Source organism: Elephas maximus, chromosome 7 (genome assembly GCF_024166365.1).
Source record: "Elephas maximus indicus isolate mEleMax1 chromosome 7, mEleMax1 primary haplotype, whole genome shotgun sequence".
Taxonomy (NCBI): Eukaryota; Metazoa; Chordata; class Mammalia; order Proboscidea; family Elephantidae; genus Elephas; species Elephas maximus.
In genome coordinates, this window is record NC_064825.1 from 122,588,181 (window position 1) to 122,603,321 (window position 15,141).

The 15,141-nt window shown below is 44.0% G+C and overlaps 1 protein-coding gene across 2 annotated transcripts in view; it reads left to right on the forward strand.

Annotated features, from left to right (window-relative positions):
• The window catches only part of STX3 (syntaxin 3), a 52,701-nt gene extending 37,862 nt beyond the window's left edge, over positions 1 to 14,839 (forward strand). Inside the window, exons 5-11 of one of the 2 annotated variants that reach the window (XM_049892087.1) lie at positions 616 to 683; positions 2,250 to 2,358; positions 3,773 to 3,846; positions 4,031 to 4,165; positions 6,155 to 6,265; positions 7,787 to 7,902; positions 10,333 to 14,839. In XM_049892087.1, the coding sequence (XP_049748044.1) occupies positions 616 to 683; positions 2,250 to 2,358; positions 3,773 to 3,846; positions 4,031 to 4,165; positions 6,155 to 6,265; positions 7,787 to 7,885 (596 nt within the window). In that variant the 3' untranslated portion in view covers positions 7,886 to 7,902; positions 10,333 to 14,839. The remainder of the gene's footprint in view (positions 1 to 615; positions 684 to 2,249; positions 2,359 to 3,772; positions 3,847 to 4,030; positions 4,166 to 6,154; positions 6,266 to 7,786; positions 7,903 to 10,332) is intronic. The other variant, XM_049892086.1, reaches the window with a different exon arrangement.
• The last annotated feature ends 302 nt before the right edge of the window (positions 14,840 to 15,141 follow it).

Consider the following 15,141-nt stretch of genomic DNA (forward strand, 5'->3'; position numbering starts at 1 on the left):
ACGGGCGCCCAGAAAGTTTACTCAGTGTCAGGGCTACAGTCTGTACTCTTGTCTAGTGCATTTGGTGAAGGTGTGCTGTTGGCCAGAGGGTGAAGGCAGCATTGCTCAACCCAGTTCACCATTTCTTCCCACCAAGCAAATCACAATATTGTTTTCATGGGAGAAGAGGGTGGAATCATTAGTAGCAGCTTCCAGTAACAACAGGGATGGTGTGCCTGCCACTGTGCCAAGCAAATTGTGTGCATTCTCATTCAGTCTTGACATCAGTACCAGGAGGGAGGTACTGTTGTATTCCATTTTACAGACAAGAGAGAACAGGAACACTAAGAGAGGTTAAACGGCTCCCCCAGAGTCATACAGCTAGTAAGTGACACAATAAGGCTTTGAACCTAAGTCTCTTGGCAACAAGGACCCATGCTGAGGTGCTGTTCAAAGAGCTGGTAATAGGTGGGGTTGAGGCCCCCCTGAGAGCTGGCCGTTTGAGATTGCACCGATTGGTTGTTACATCTCCACGGGCTGGCTGTGTGAGAATGAGAAGAGGTTTGCAGTGAATGGTGTGTTTCTTGGAAGAGAAGGGTGGATCTGTTGCTGGAATAGCCCTTTTCTGCTCTCCAGGCATGGAGAAGCATATTGAAGAAGATGAGGTCCGTTCGTCAGCAGACCTTCGGATACGGAAATCCCAGGTAAGATTTTCCCTGATCTAACAGTGACCTGCTCTACTCTTTTAATTTTTTTTCTTAGCCATGGAGTCTTTTTTTTTTTTTTAAAGTACATTTCTTATTTGGAACTCAATCGAAGAACTGGTGAAGGGGAGCTGCCCAGGTTGAAGCAGCAGTAAGAACTAGAGTTCAGCCCATTTGGCCCCCCTCTGTCACTCCCCTTCTCTAAAGAGGCCCCTGAAGAACTAAGGGGCCACAGAGCACAGCTTAAGCTGCTGATTTAGTATGCCTGTCCTGTTTTCCAGATGAGAAAATTGAAGTCTTCTCTCTCTCTAAAGATTTTAAGTCATCAGGTGTCCAGTTTGGAGCTAGGTACTTTGGAGCCATCAAAGATACAATCCTCATAATGAATTGATATGACATTCAAGTGATGTAAGGGAATTATTACACAAGACCTAATAGGAGAACAGTATAAGAAGATACATAATCAAATGCATGGTGCTCTCAGTATTAAAAGATCTCAGGAAGTATTGTGGGTACTCAGTGGAGGCCTTTTATGTGGCAAGAGTACCAACACAGACAGGCTCAGAGGGAGAGTTTCCCCTTTCTAAGAGGCATGAGAGCAGGATCGGTGTGTCTGTGTGCTGGTGGCAGCGGTGGTCAGTGGTGAGGGGCAGGCAATGAAGAGAACAGTCTGTCAGGAGAAAAAAAATTGTTTTGCGATAATGGGAGTTGATTTTTTTGATAGCTAATGTAGTGTCACATTTTAGAGGTCTTTGAATACCAGTCTAGAGAATTTGGATGTGATTGAATAGCCTATAGGCATTCACTTCAGGCTGTATTATTATTGGAAGATAATCTGGCAGCCTTTTGAAAACTAAATCAGAGTTGGGTAGAGTCAAGAGTCAGGTAGGTCCCTAGTTCAGTTTTTGTAATGATTTTGGTCTGAATTAGCATGGTGGTAAAGAGATTAGACAAAGTATGAATATTGGTGATTTTTGCAAAGGAGAAAGCAGGGCTGGATGCTGAGAAGTAGGCCAGGAATAAAAAATATTATGAAGATTTGAACTTAGGCCTCTAGGACAATCTTAAGGCTGATGAAAGAATATATCTAGTTATAAGCAAGAAAAGTTGGGGAGATCAGTTAGGGTAAGAACTCAAGGATCTTTGGCAGGTATTATGTGGGAAGGGAGCCTGGCAGTTGTGGGAAGGGAGCCTGGCAGTTGTGGGAAGGGAGCCTGCCAGTTGTAGAAAGCAAGCCAAGGGTGGTGCCAGCAAAATGTTCACAGTCCATGTGAATGCTGGGCTCTAGATCAGAGATTATCTCCTTTGACATTACAAGTCCTGTGTGAGGTCAGCAGGGCAGGTAAACCAATACAGAAAGTATGCTTTTGAAAGGTCAGTGGACTCTCTTAATAGAGCAAAGCCAGGAAACTGAAAAGTTGAGTCTCATACTTGGTCTTTTGATTCCAAGTCCAGTGCTGCCAGAGACCAGGCAGGCTATGTGGTGGCTGGGGAAGGGTTCTACAGCCGTTAAGGACATTCCCCTCCCTTACATCTCGTGGGCTTACATTGTACCTTTTCCCACAGCACTCTGTCCTCTCCCGGAAGTTTGTGGAGGTGATGACCAAATACAATGAGGCTCAGGTGGACTTCCGTGAACGCAGCAAAGGGAGAATCCAGCGGCAGCTTGAAATTAGTATGTAATTGGAGTCTGGAGGGTGCTTCTCCACCTCTTCCTGCCATGTGATTGTCCATCCCAAGCTGTGAGATCTGGGAGAACAGAAAACAACCCTGTGTGTCTTCTGCATGATTATTTCGTCCCTGAGTCCAGGACAGACTATAGCATTGGCATATTCTGGATAATGTGTCTTAGGCTGAAAGTTGGCACAGTGCCTATCAGGTCCAAGTAATTTTACTCCTTTGGGATCTAGCATTTCCTAATATGTTAAGGGGAAATACTTGTTAAATCAGTGGTCTTCTGTGCACCACCCCATCAGATCCTTTTTTCTGCCTGTTGGACAGCCAAGAATATTTATGAAATAAAAGGTGCAGTGATAGTTGCTATGAGGAATAAAGAAATGAGTAAAGCCACACCCTTTAGGAATTTAGTCACATGGGAGGCAGGGCGGAATGTGCTCCAAGTGGGAGAAGACTATGAACAAACACACCACCAGGGCAAAGCAGGTGTGTGGAGGAGTGGCAGGTTGTCCAGTGCCTGGGAAAAGCTTGCGTTTGGGAGCAGCAGTGTAGGTTAAGATGGATTGAGGGGGCGGGGGCTCATGTAGGACCTCGCACATCATCCTAAGGGCCTTGGGCTCTGTGGCATAGTGAACGGGGCTAGGAAACCTTCTCAGCTGGGAGCTAATACAGTCAGATGTGTGCTTTAGGAGGGTAATTGTTGATAATGTTAGTATGGATTAGATTAGGCGAGAAATCAGGAAACATTAGGAGGCTATTGGGGGAATGTTATAAAGACCATAGTCTGTATGGTAAAATCACCTTCTCTGATAAGGACCAAGATCTGAAGATTAATCCCATCTCCACTTCCCACTTACCTATTCATTATCTGTGACACCAGCCTCCCCACTCCCCCTTTCTCTGCTGGGTTTGATAATTTGCCTGTAACGTCTCGCAGAGCTCACAGACTGTACTTACGATTATGGGGTTTATTAGGGTAAAGGATACAACTTAAGAGTAAAAGGATATCAGCGTCAGGAAAGGCACATGGGCTCAGTCTGGAAGGGTCCTGGAATCTGAGCTGCCATTTTCCCAAGGAGAGCATGTCTCTCCCGTCAGCACTCAGACACATCTTATTGCAGAAAAGCTCTCCCTTTGAGCCCCCATGTTCCAGGGCTTTTATCAGTCAGTCCACGGGCTCATTATCAGTTACCAGTTAGGCTTCCTAGCCAGACCAGGGCCCAACAAATGCTCAGCTATAATCAATGTGCCTTAATTACTTAGGAAATCCCTTAGGTTATTTTTCAAAAAACTAAGGGCAAAGGCCAAATAAAGGAATTCATTGTACCACATCATATTCCTAACTTCTAAGGAACTTTTGAAGTGGTGTGCTTTGATCTTATATTTGACTGTACTTTTTTTTTTTGATAAAGCCGGCAAAAAGACGACAGATGAGGAGCTGGAGGAAATGTTGGAGAGTGGAAACCCTGCCATCTTCACTTCCGGGGTGAGTGATTTGGGGGCTAGATGGAAGACCCAATCATGGAGAAGAGAGGCCATTGTGGATCTCCGCGTAGTGTTAGCAAGTGAAGGCGGGAGGCAAGAAGCTCTCAGGCGTGTGTGTGATGTCCATGGCAGAGGTGTGGCCTTTAGGGCAGGGTGGCTGATGGTCTGTGTGTGGCCTGTGGCAGATCATCGACTCCCAGATTTCCAAGCAAGCCCTCAGTGAGATCGAGGGACGGCACAAGGACATTGTGAGGCTGGAGAGCAGCATCAAGGAGCTTCACGACATGTTTATGGACATCGCCATGCTGGTGGAAAATCAGGTAACCAGCAGTGGCCCCTGGTGTGGGGAGGGAGGCGAGGTGAGCTCAGCTTCTCCTGGAACAGCCAGGAGGAGGATGACTGATAATGGAGAATACTGGAAACAGGTGTGGTTGGTCGGGAGACTTAGTGGGGACTTGCATAATGAGGTAACGAAATCCCAGCACACCTTTATTGCATGCTGACCCTTTGGGTGACCTCAGCCTTGCCTAGCAGTTTGGCTTCACAGCCATTGCTGTGGTACTACTCTGTCCTATAGTGTTGCTATGAGTTGGAATTGACTCGATGGCAACGGGCTTGGTTTTTTTTTTTTTTTGGTCGAGTTCCTAGTTCCCTCTGGACTCAGGACCTCTGTCCTGTTTCATTGGAGATATGGTTCTGAATGACGATACTTTAAAACAATGAGGTATTTTACTATTGACGTTGAAAAGATAGGTGATCTTTTTCTAAGTTCTCAATGAAAACATAGGTTTAACAGAGGTTTTCCTTTTGTTATATTTCTGTTTTTTTCTCCTGTCTTGTGTTTTTCTAAATCTTTTTACACTTTTTGTTAAGGAACACAAGGAGGCAACAGAATGAATGAAGGAATAGCAGATTAGTATTTACAGAAACACTTGAGACACACATGGTGCATAGTTTGGCAGCTTGTCCCCGGGCATACTTGCTTGGGGATGTGATTCTAGATGGTCTACATATGGTATGAGTTTCACATAATCAGATGATACAGTTAAAATGCCAGAGGTTCGTGGTATTGGGTCACTATTACCGTGAACTTCCAGTTGCTTGCCACCTGAATAGGATTGAAAACTGAATGTGATTCCTTAGACCACAGGACCTCACTGAGGCCCAAGCACTGCTCGACTGGTTGTTGCATCAGTTCCCTTCTCAGGGCCCAGGTGCTGAGCCCCGAGTCCCTTCTGGCCTTTGAGAACATTTCTCAAGTCCCTCCATCCCCACTCTTCTTTTTCCCCCACACTGCCTTGCCGAGGAACGGGCTTGAGATTCAGGTGATGGTGGGTAAGTGCCTTTCTCTGTTTACAAACTGCCACAGAGTGGTGGGGTTAGGTTGAGGAGAATCTAGGTAGATGGTGGGAATTCCCATCCTAAAATGCCCAGGAATTGGCTGAAGGAGTGACCAGACTTCTCCATCTGGAAGTAAAAGCTGGGAAATGGTTGGAAATCATATGAAGAGACCATTGTTTGGAGGGGAAGATATAACCAGATAAATGGCTTGGGTAACCCAACTTCTGTGGCCTGGGAATGTCTCTTAGAGAAAAGCAGATGTTCCCAACCTCAGATATTTTGAGCCTCCACTACTGCCAGGAGTCACTGGGTGGTGCAAATGGTTAAGTGCACGACTACTAACCAAAAGGTTAGAGGTTTGAACTCACGCAGAGGCTCCTCAGAAGGCCTGTTGATCTGTTTCTGCAAGGTCGCAGCCTTGAAAGCCCTATGGAGCAGTTCTGCTCTGCACACATGGGATCACCATGAGACAGAATTGACTCGATGGCAACTGGTGTGTGGGACTACATGCCAGGCAGAATCAGTTCAGGGCTGAATGAACTTGATTTATGTCTGTTGGATAGAAAGAGGCCAGTATCCTGGTGGTGTCCTAAGAAGGTGAGGTATTCTTATTTTGGTTCCTACCCAATTGCTTAAGTAAAAAGCATGGGGATATCTCAATATATATATACATTACCTGGCATCTGGACAGTATGCTCCAGGTGCCCAGCACAGGGCCTGTCACAGAGAAGGAATTCAGTGAATATTTCTGGAATGAGGGACCACCACCAGGATTGGGGGACTGCAGGTAATCACATGGGAAGTATGAGTGTGCCCCACTGGAGTGCTTCTGGTAGGCTACTCTTACAGGTATCTGGGTGCTCCTCTTGGCCCCTGATGGTTATAAGAAAGAGAGCCCCTTCCCTGCATCAGCCAAGCCCTTTCTGGGGTGGGTTCTGTTGGGTGTGACCATTGTCTGTTGTTTGCAGGGTGAGATGTTAGATAACATAGAGCTGAATGTTATGCACACAGTGGACCATGTGGAGAAGGCCCGGGAAGAGACTAAAAAAGCAGTGAAATACCAGAGTCAGGCCCGCAAGGTGAGACTCTCCCCCACTTTTTGAGAAGAGAGTCCATTCTGCTTGCCGTCTCTCGCTCTCTCCCGCTCTGCATCTGTTTTCTGCTGCTGCCACTTCTTGCATCCGGGGAAAGGGAGCCATGATTGACCGTATCGAGAACAACATGGACCAGTCTGTGGGCTTCGTGGAGCGGGCTGTGGCCGATACCAAAAAGGCTGTCAAGTATCAGAGTGAAGCCCGGAGGGTGAGCGCCTTCACCTTGGCTGGCCTTGCTTGCCCTATCCTCTCTCTGTTCCTTACTTACCTCTCCTCCCATGCCCTGGAACCCATGCCTTTGCTCTCTACCCTGGCCTCATCCAAACCTCGACATGAGCCTTTTCCAGAGACTAGCTACCCTTCCTTCCCAGGTGTGCCTTGCATGGATCTGGCTCACATGCTTTCAACCCAAGAACCCACATCAGAAAGGCAGTTCTGTAGGACTTATTTCCCAGGTGTTGTTACTAATCTTCTTCTGGACATAGTTCATGAAGCTTTCAGATGTTATACTGGACTCTTCTGCTCTTCAGAAACTTTCTCTTCATTGTCTTCCACTAGCCCTAGCCTTCCCTCTTTTTCTCTATTATGGGTACTTATGTAAATATGATCTCATATCTTATGGAGCACCTATTATTCTACTTTATAGAGGAAACAATTGAGGGTCAGAGGTTAAGTAGTTAAACAATTGAGGGTCAGAGGTCAAGTAGTTAGTCTACCTAGTAAGTATAGGAGCTGGGATTCAAATTCAGTTCCCAGTCATGCTCTTGCCACCACACCATCTTGCCTACCTTTCTGGTGCCCCTGCTGTTTGAGGACTCCTGAGCTTCTCCACTTGTTGACTGTGAGACCTCAGCTCTGGTTGCTTCTGCTTTTTGGACTATCCTTTCACTATTCCTCTTGGGCTCTGATATTTTTGCTTTTGGTTCTTTGTTTTGCTTCCAACTTTACCTGTTGCTTATGCAGGGATTAGGGAGCTGGGAAGTTATTTTCTATGGTAAATCCAGGCTAGTTCAGAACAGGACCACAACCCTGCATTCTGATCCCTAATCAACATGGGTCTGATAGGTCAGAGTGCACTTTAGGGAGGAGGTGGTGGACAGACCTGTGAATTTAGGACTATATCAGAAACGTCTTTGGACTCCCTCTTGAAAGGGAAAAATTGGTCATTTTGTATCTTAGCTGGTTGCTGCTTAGAGACGCAATGCTAGTTCCTCTTAGTGTGAGTGTCCGCGTGTATAAGGCTTCGGTGGGAGCCGAGAGCTGGTAGAAACCGCCTACTCCCACCTGCTGGCATTGCTAGGAAAGGATTTAGGAAATGTAAACTGTCCTCATAAGGATATCTTTATGTAGAGATGAAGGCTCCTTATTTGGATCCATAAGATGCTTTTTAGAGAAGAGAGAGGGGCTGAGTTTTTGGGTATATATATATGTATGTATTTTATTTATATATCATTTTTTGGTTGTTTGTAATAATAATGTTTTTGTTTCTTTTATTCCTCTCTCCAGAAATTGATAATTATCATTGTGATAGTGGTTGTGTTGCTGGGCATTCTAGCGTTGATTATTGGACTTTCCGTTGGGCTGAATAGTAAGGGTGGCCCGTGAGGCTGCTGCACTGAAATGTAAGTAAACCAGTGGTTCCTGGGGCCTCTGAATTGGTTCTTTCTCAAGGAAATCAGCCTGGGATTTCATATTTCGCTTCTTTCTCCTTATGTTTGCCCTTGGACATACTGAACTTCCTAAAACTTTCAGCAGCCTATGGATTCTTTCATTGCCTTAAAATCCTGTTCTCAGGTTCTGGCTGTACAAGTGGGTCAGGTTTCCTGTTTGTTCCTATCCTGTGGCTTCTGTCCCTGCCCTTGGTCTTAGGATGTGTGTACCACCTCCCCTGATATTTCTTGAGCTTTCTGACTTCTCACCCAGGAAGCATGGCTCCTCAGCTGGGTATAGTCTGTGTCTTGGACTTGGGGTCTATCTTCTGGATTCTCTCTAGGCTTTCATGGATGTTGGTCTTTGCTTTGTGTGCCCTTTTCAATGTAATTGAAGCTCTGAATTGAGATTTGGCTCTGTGGGATTGTTTGGGGCTGACTGGTTGGATCTTGAGTGATAATAGTGGCTAATATTTTTGAAGTTGTGCTAGACGGTGTACCAAACACTGTATATACATTATATCACTGGAATTCTCACAACACCCTTATGAAATAAGTACTGTTATTATCCCCATTTTACAAATGAAGAAACTCAGGCTTAAAGGGGAGTTAAGTAACAGGACCAAGTTCACACAGCTAATAGTGGACCCAGGAGAGTACTTTACCAAGCCAAAATGTATCTTAACTTCTCTTTGTAAAACAAAATAGCCATTTATCATTGTCCACAAAGTCTAGAAAACCTTAGAGGATAAAACCCCCCCAAAAAACCAAACCCAGTGCCGTCGAGTCGATTCCAACTCATAGCGACCCTATAGGACAGAATAAAACTGCCCCAGAGAGTTTCCAAGGAGTGCCTGGAGGATTCAAACTGCTGACCCTTTGGTTAGCAGCTGTAGCACTTAACCACTATGTCACCGGGGTTTCCCCTTACAGGACAGTGATTTTAAAATTTAGGCTATTTCTTTAAAAATTTGGTATAAAAGCTAGAGCTAACCACTGAATCAGGCCTTCACATGCACAGCGGTAACATATCAAGAATGATCTAGTTACTGAGATTATTAAAACTTTGGTGGCATTTTAAAGTACTTTTTTTCTGAGTAAAACCTGGTATGTATTGTTAAAAATAAGCTTGTAGTATGCAGAAAAACATGAGAGGAATGAACTGTTAATATTATTACTGGTAACCTTGTAGCATGTTCACACACCCAAGGACAGTTTTACATAGTTCAGACTGTATTATTAATAATTTTGTATCCAGTTACAAAATCATAAACATCATTCCATATCACTGAAATCTCTTTGTAAATCTAATCCTAGAACAGCTGAGATTGTGGATATACTCTCAGTTATTTAACACTTTTACAGTGACACTGCAATTTATTTTTGCTTCAGTGTGCATCTTCTCCTTCCTTCCTCCTCCCTCCCTGTGACTAAAAGGTCTGAAGGTCAGGCTATTTCAGCACTAACCATCCCATTTCTTTCTGAGAGAGAAGCAGCAATGAGGTGATCAACCTCTCGTAGGCAATTAATTCGTTGTGTTTTTACAGGAAAGTACTTGGGAATCTAGTATTTGGAGTCTAGTCCTTGCTTTTTTTTTTTCTTATAAAGGTCAAGATTTGTTCTGACTCTCACTGGCAAGAATATTAAAATTAAAAAAATGGTAAAATTATTATTTTTCCATATCCTTGGATCAAAGATGTCTTACAAGCTCATGGTGCCTCTAACCATTCCTAACTCAAAGAATGTAGATTGTAAATGAATGATTTTTTAAGATGAGGAGACCAATTTATATATATATAATATATATTTCTAATTTTTTAAGATGACACAAATTAATATTTTTTTAGTTTATTAACTCCCATCTTAAGCTGCTAAGTTGCGGAGTATCTACTGAGTTGTTTACCATAGTTTATTCTAGATTCCCTAATAAAGTCAAGACTGATTGTTACTTAGGACTGGATGCTATCCTCCCCCCTCCCCCCGCAAAAGTGACCTGAGAGAGAGAGGCCTCTAAAGAGAAGGGAAAGAAGACAACCTACATTTATAATCCCAGTTGTGTGCCAGCTACTGCTCTATGGTAGATGTTATTGTCCCCATTTTACAGATGAGGAAACTCTTTGAAGCTCCAAAAGGTTAAGAACCTTGTCCAGGCTTCTCGGACATATAGCTAGTACGAACTGACCGCTTTTCACTGTGCCCTTCTACCTTCCAAGAGGAAGGAAGGAGTCATGGAGAAGCTTCAGGTACCAGAAAGCTTCTGAAGCTTACATTCAAGAGATGTGCTTCTGTTGTCCCTGTAAAGATGTGCCTCCCCACTGACAGGTCCTTCTAGGGCATATGACAGCCTGTGTGAAGGCTGATAAAAGACTAAGACATTTGCCTATTTTTTTCCTCTCATTGTAGGGCTTTTAGGGTCCCTCGGTGGCACAGTTTATGTTTGACTGCAAACCTAAAGATTGGTGATTTGAACCCACCCAGTGGTACTGTGGAAGAAAAGGCCTGGAGATCTGCTTCCATTAAAATTACAGCCAAGAAGACCTTATGGAGCAGTTCTACTCTGTAACACATGCGATTGCCATCAGTTGGGATCGACCTGATAACATCTAACATAGGGCTTTTTGTTCCCTGTTCAATGTGATGTAATTCCAGGTCCTGTCTTGGGTATATCTATTGATGTTTCCGGTTTAGTGTTGACTTTCTTGTTCTTTTTTTCCCAGTTATTTCTGATCTTTCCTCTCCCCCTGCTGGGTTTTTGGCTGACTCTTCCTGCTGTTATCCCACATCATTGCATACACTGATCAGCTCCTTCTTCCCCTGCCTTAGAACCTGGTTTTACTCCAGCCCGGGGTGGCCTCCCTTGTCTTCAGATGGGACTGGAGTTTGAATGGCCTTCCTGAGAGCGAGTGGGACCCATTCCTTTGTTTCCTTGTTACCATCCTTGGACCTGATCCAGTCAACAATATAGCCCTGGAGGAATCTAATCTGCCTGATGCAACCCTGAGTTCTCAAAACCATCTCCTGCCCCGCCAGCTCTGAAGTACCTTCTCTCCTGGACTGTGTGGACCAACCCAGCTTCTCTTTCCACCCTCTGGTGTCAAATTAGGCCTTGTACCTTGGAGATCCTTCCAAGGTGCTGTTATTTCCTACCTCATGGAGTGCTCCTTTCCCAGAAATTGCAATACATATGTATTTTTAGGAGGGTATCCTTAACAAAGGGATTCTTCCAAGTTTGGCAACGATAAGGCAACCAATCCTCAGTTTGTTGTCCCTGTGTCCTGAAAATATGAAGGACTGACAGATGTCATGTTGGTCTGAGAAGCTGACTTGTTTGAAATTCAACCTTAAATTAAGTTCTTAGTATGTTCAGCTTGGGGGCCAACTTCAAACTCTGTCTATGTTGTGTTCTCTCATGTTTACTCAAGGAGGGACCAGGATGATTCAGTCATCTGAGGTTACCATCTGCAAAGGCTGAGGATGTGGGATATTTGAATCTTGGAAACAGGCTGTTCACTGTTAAGAGTGATGCTTTGTGAAAGCATTGCCTTGAGGCCAGAAATAGCCAAGGACTTAAAATAGGGCCAAGGGCAAGGTGCTTGCGTGTCAGGCTCTGGGAATGTGTCATCAGACTGGTGCAGGTATTCAGTCACTCATTTCATGTGTTCCAGGTGTATTTTTATAATCGTGTGTGTGAGATGTATGCCCTTATATATGCATGTGTCTCTCAGAATGTAGGAAACTAGAAGTGGAGGATATTATGACCTCAAAAAAATAACCCTGACCTAGGCTAAAAATAAGGCTGTTTGCTTACCTGCAAAGGAACTGCAGTAGAAATTGATTTTCCCATGTCTTCAAGAAACCCATTTCCTGAATGAGTACTAGGAGAATCATAAATCTTTGGGGTGAGGACTTAATTGATCCTCGTTAAGTTCTGCTTAGCAGACCAGGTGTGATGTGTTTTGACACCTCTCCCCACCTTGCCTGAGAACATCCCATAGCAATTTGGTGTCATTCAAGTGATTTATGGGATGTCCTGTCTCCAGGGCTGAGTCAGCTGGGGGAGAGCAGGGACTACTAAGTAGTTCTTCTTACTATCAGGCTAATGAGCTTGAAAGGTTATTTGTCTCCCCTAATTCATACGGTGGAGAAGGCAACAGCCTGGGGTATTTTCAAGGGTAGTGACTCTGATGAACCTGTGGTAAGCCCCTCAGAGTCCCTGCTGGTCCCTAGCAGTTTCCCTGATTTTGAGTACTAGGTATATTTCAGCTTTGACTTTAATGCTTTCTAGGACAGGGTGAGCACCCTAATCCAGGCACTGCCTGTTAGCCTCCTTTGCAAGAGCTACTTATTCCCAGTCATCACCCAGCATTCAGACAGAGCTGAGGGAATGCCCTTCTTGCCCACGGCTATGATGTCAGACAGTGGATTGGCTCTAGCAACAACGACCAGCTCTAATCACAAGCCTTTGCTCTCCTCTGAGATCAAGGCCCAGGGCTTATGTTTTGGAATACAACATGTGAAGGGTTTTGTTGTTTGTATTTTTCTTAATGTAAACTTGATTATTTTATTTCTAATTTAAAAATAAATGACTTTATATTGATCACGAAACAGCTCTGGCTCTATCTCCCTGCAAAACATGTGGTGATTGCGAGCCTCCATGTGCGGTTTTGGATGGGGATTCAAATCTTTAACCGTGTGCTGGACCAGACGGGTTGAAAGTTGTCTTATCTTTGAAAATGGTTATAACTCTCAGAGGATGCAATGCGATCATATGAGTTTCAGATTTGAGGTGCTCCTCTCAAAATAATTCAGTTCATTCCCTAAGAGTCTTTGGCTCTAGAGGGAAATGGGAGAGATCTGTTGGGATGGTACCTGGGAAGACAGATGACATACTAAACATCCTCTGAGGGTCCTGTTGATCAACTTTCTCAATCTCTCATCTGGAAATAACATTTCTGTTAACCCTCTGGGTTTTATAAGCCAGATCCATGTCCTCTTTCCTCCTTTTGTTCCCTTTTTCTTCGTATCGTCCTCCTTGTCCAGACCCATTTTGTCCCCCCTTTCGGAACTCTATCTCTGCACAGTGATGTTGTGTCTCACGTGCTTTTTCTTCCCTTGTCTGGACGAGCAGAAGAAGATCATGATCATGATCTGCTGTGTTATCCTTGTGATCATCTTAGCGTCTACTGTTGGGGGCATATTTGCCTGAAAAAGGTGAGCCATCAACGGGGAGGGTCAAGCCCGCTGTCACTTATCTGAGACTCTTATGTCCTAGGGTATCTGGTGGGAATAGGTGCTGGGATAGATAAAAGGTTGGAGAGAATTAAGGAAAGCATATTTCATGGAAAAATGAAGAGTGAAGAATAAGTTGGTAGCAGGTAGACAGAAGGTGGCAGTCTGTCCCATTACCAGGTCTGTTAGCAGAATGTTTTGTACAGGCCAAGGATGTCGACTTCCTACTGCAATATTTGGGGCTTGGTATCTGGGAATGGCAAAGGAGAAAGAGTTCTTGCATTAGAAGCACCTTGAACTCTTAGGAAAAGGGCCACACATTAAACCCAAATAATTGCAGTCCTTTACAAGGTTAGGACTAGTTAATACAGCCTCATGATTAGTTTCTTATCCCTGCATCAGGACTTGGTGACCTGGCCTCAAACACCATGCTACGTAACCTATGATTTTTAAGATAATAGATTCTTCTGTCATCTTCCTCAGCCCCCACAGATGGATTCTCGACTGGCATTTCTAATCCTCCTTCCACCTCTGTGGTGCCATCACCTCTCCACTGCAGACTCCTCAACCGTGACTCCTCTTTCCATTATGAAACCTCTTATGACACCAGGCATCGATGAACTATTAAAACTTATGCAAAAGGAGAACAGACTTAGGAAAATACAGAACTGGGTAGGGGGCAGGGGCGATGGAACAGGGAGCCCAGTAATATAAAGCTGGTGGGGCAGACAGTTTAAAGGGACTGTAGGGTAGAGAAGGCATGAGTACCTGTTCAGGAAATGAGACTTAGCGCCTGCCCTGAGGGTATGGCTTTGAAGAGACAGATATTATAGAACACCTAATTCAATAGGGTCTTATTTTAACTGCTCTAAGTTGATCAACAAGATCAAGGCATTTGTTACTTCTGCTCTTAACCTTCTAGGGCTCACCTCTCATCAACCCTGTGTCTAATTTCTCCTTCAGGGTCTGACAGTAGTCCTCAAGTGAAGATTATCTAAGGATAAGCACCACACCTGTCTTGCTTTCTGCTGTGTCCCTAGTGCTTAGCACAGCGCCTGCCACTTACAGGTGCTCAGTAAATATTTGCTGACTTAATTATCTATAATTAAACTCTGATTTTGCCCATGAAAGAGTCCTTGGATTTGACTCTTAAGCCCTTTCAGGCATCACTGGGAAGATGGTTTTAGTGTCAGAGGTTGTGTAAAGCTGACTGGGAATGGGCTGACCCACTAATGCAAAAATGCTATAGCAGGCTCCCTGTTATCACAACATATACTTTAATGTGCTTTTTCTAGGGGTGCTCATGTGGAATTCTACTATCATAGCCTCTCATCCTGGTAGATGGGCCCCAGGATCCTTGAGTTCAGTAACCAAAACAGACCCAAAACAAAAGATCTATGCCGACTGAAATTTCAAAGTCATCAGTACCACATTCGATAAGGCAGATCAGATTACGAACCATAACAACAACAACAAAAACATTAAGATGTTAGGTGACAAGGTGAAATGAGGCTTTGCTTACGTCACTTCTTACCTGATTCATGTTGTGCAAGCTGCAACTGTTGGTTACCAGTGTGTAGAAGAAACTGTTCTAGACACTGTATCCAATTCAAGGTTCAGGTGTGTTCAGCTTTACAACTGCTACCTGGAATATGAATTCTAATACAAATAACTTATTTAGTGATTAGTTACATTACCAGAGGTTCACTAAAATACATTACATATCAGTGTCCAACTCTTGAGGACTGTTTAAATTCATACCTTTGAAAGTAAATTCTTTTTTTTTTTTGGCTGGAGATCTTATAAGAAAGTGAAAGAGTGATATTAAAAAGCAAACAGTTTGGTATTTCTATCAAGTTGTATTTCCTTAATTTGAATAGGGGATAGAAGACTACTACTGGCCAGCTCTGAAAATACAGATTAATCTTGTTAAGGGCCAACGGGGAGTTGAACAGTGGGATTTGAATCACATGGGTCCTCATT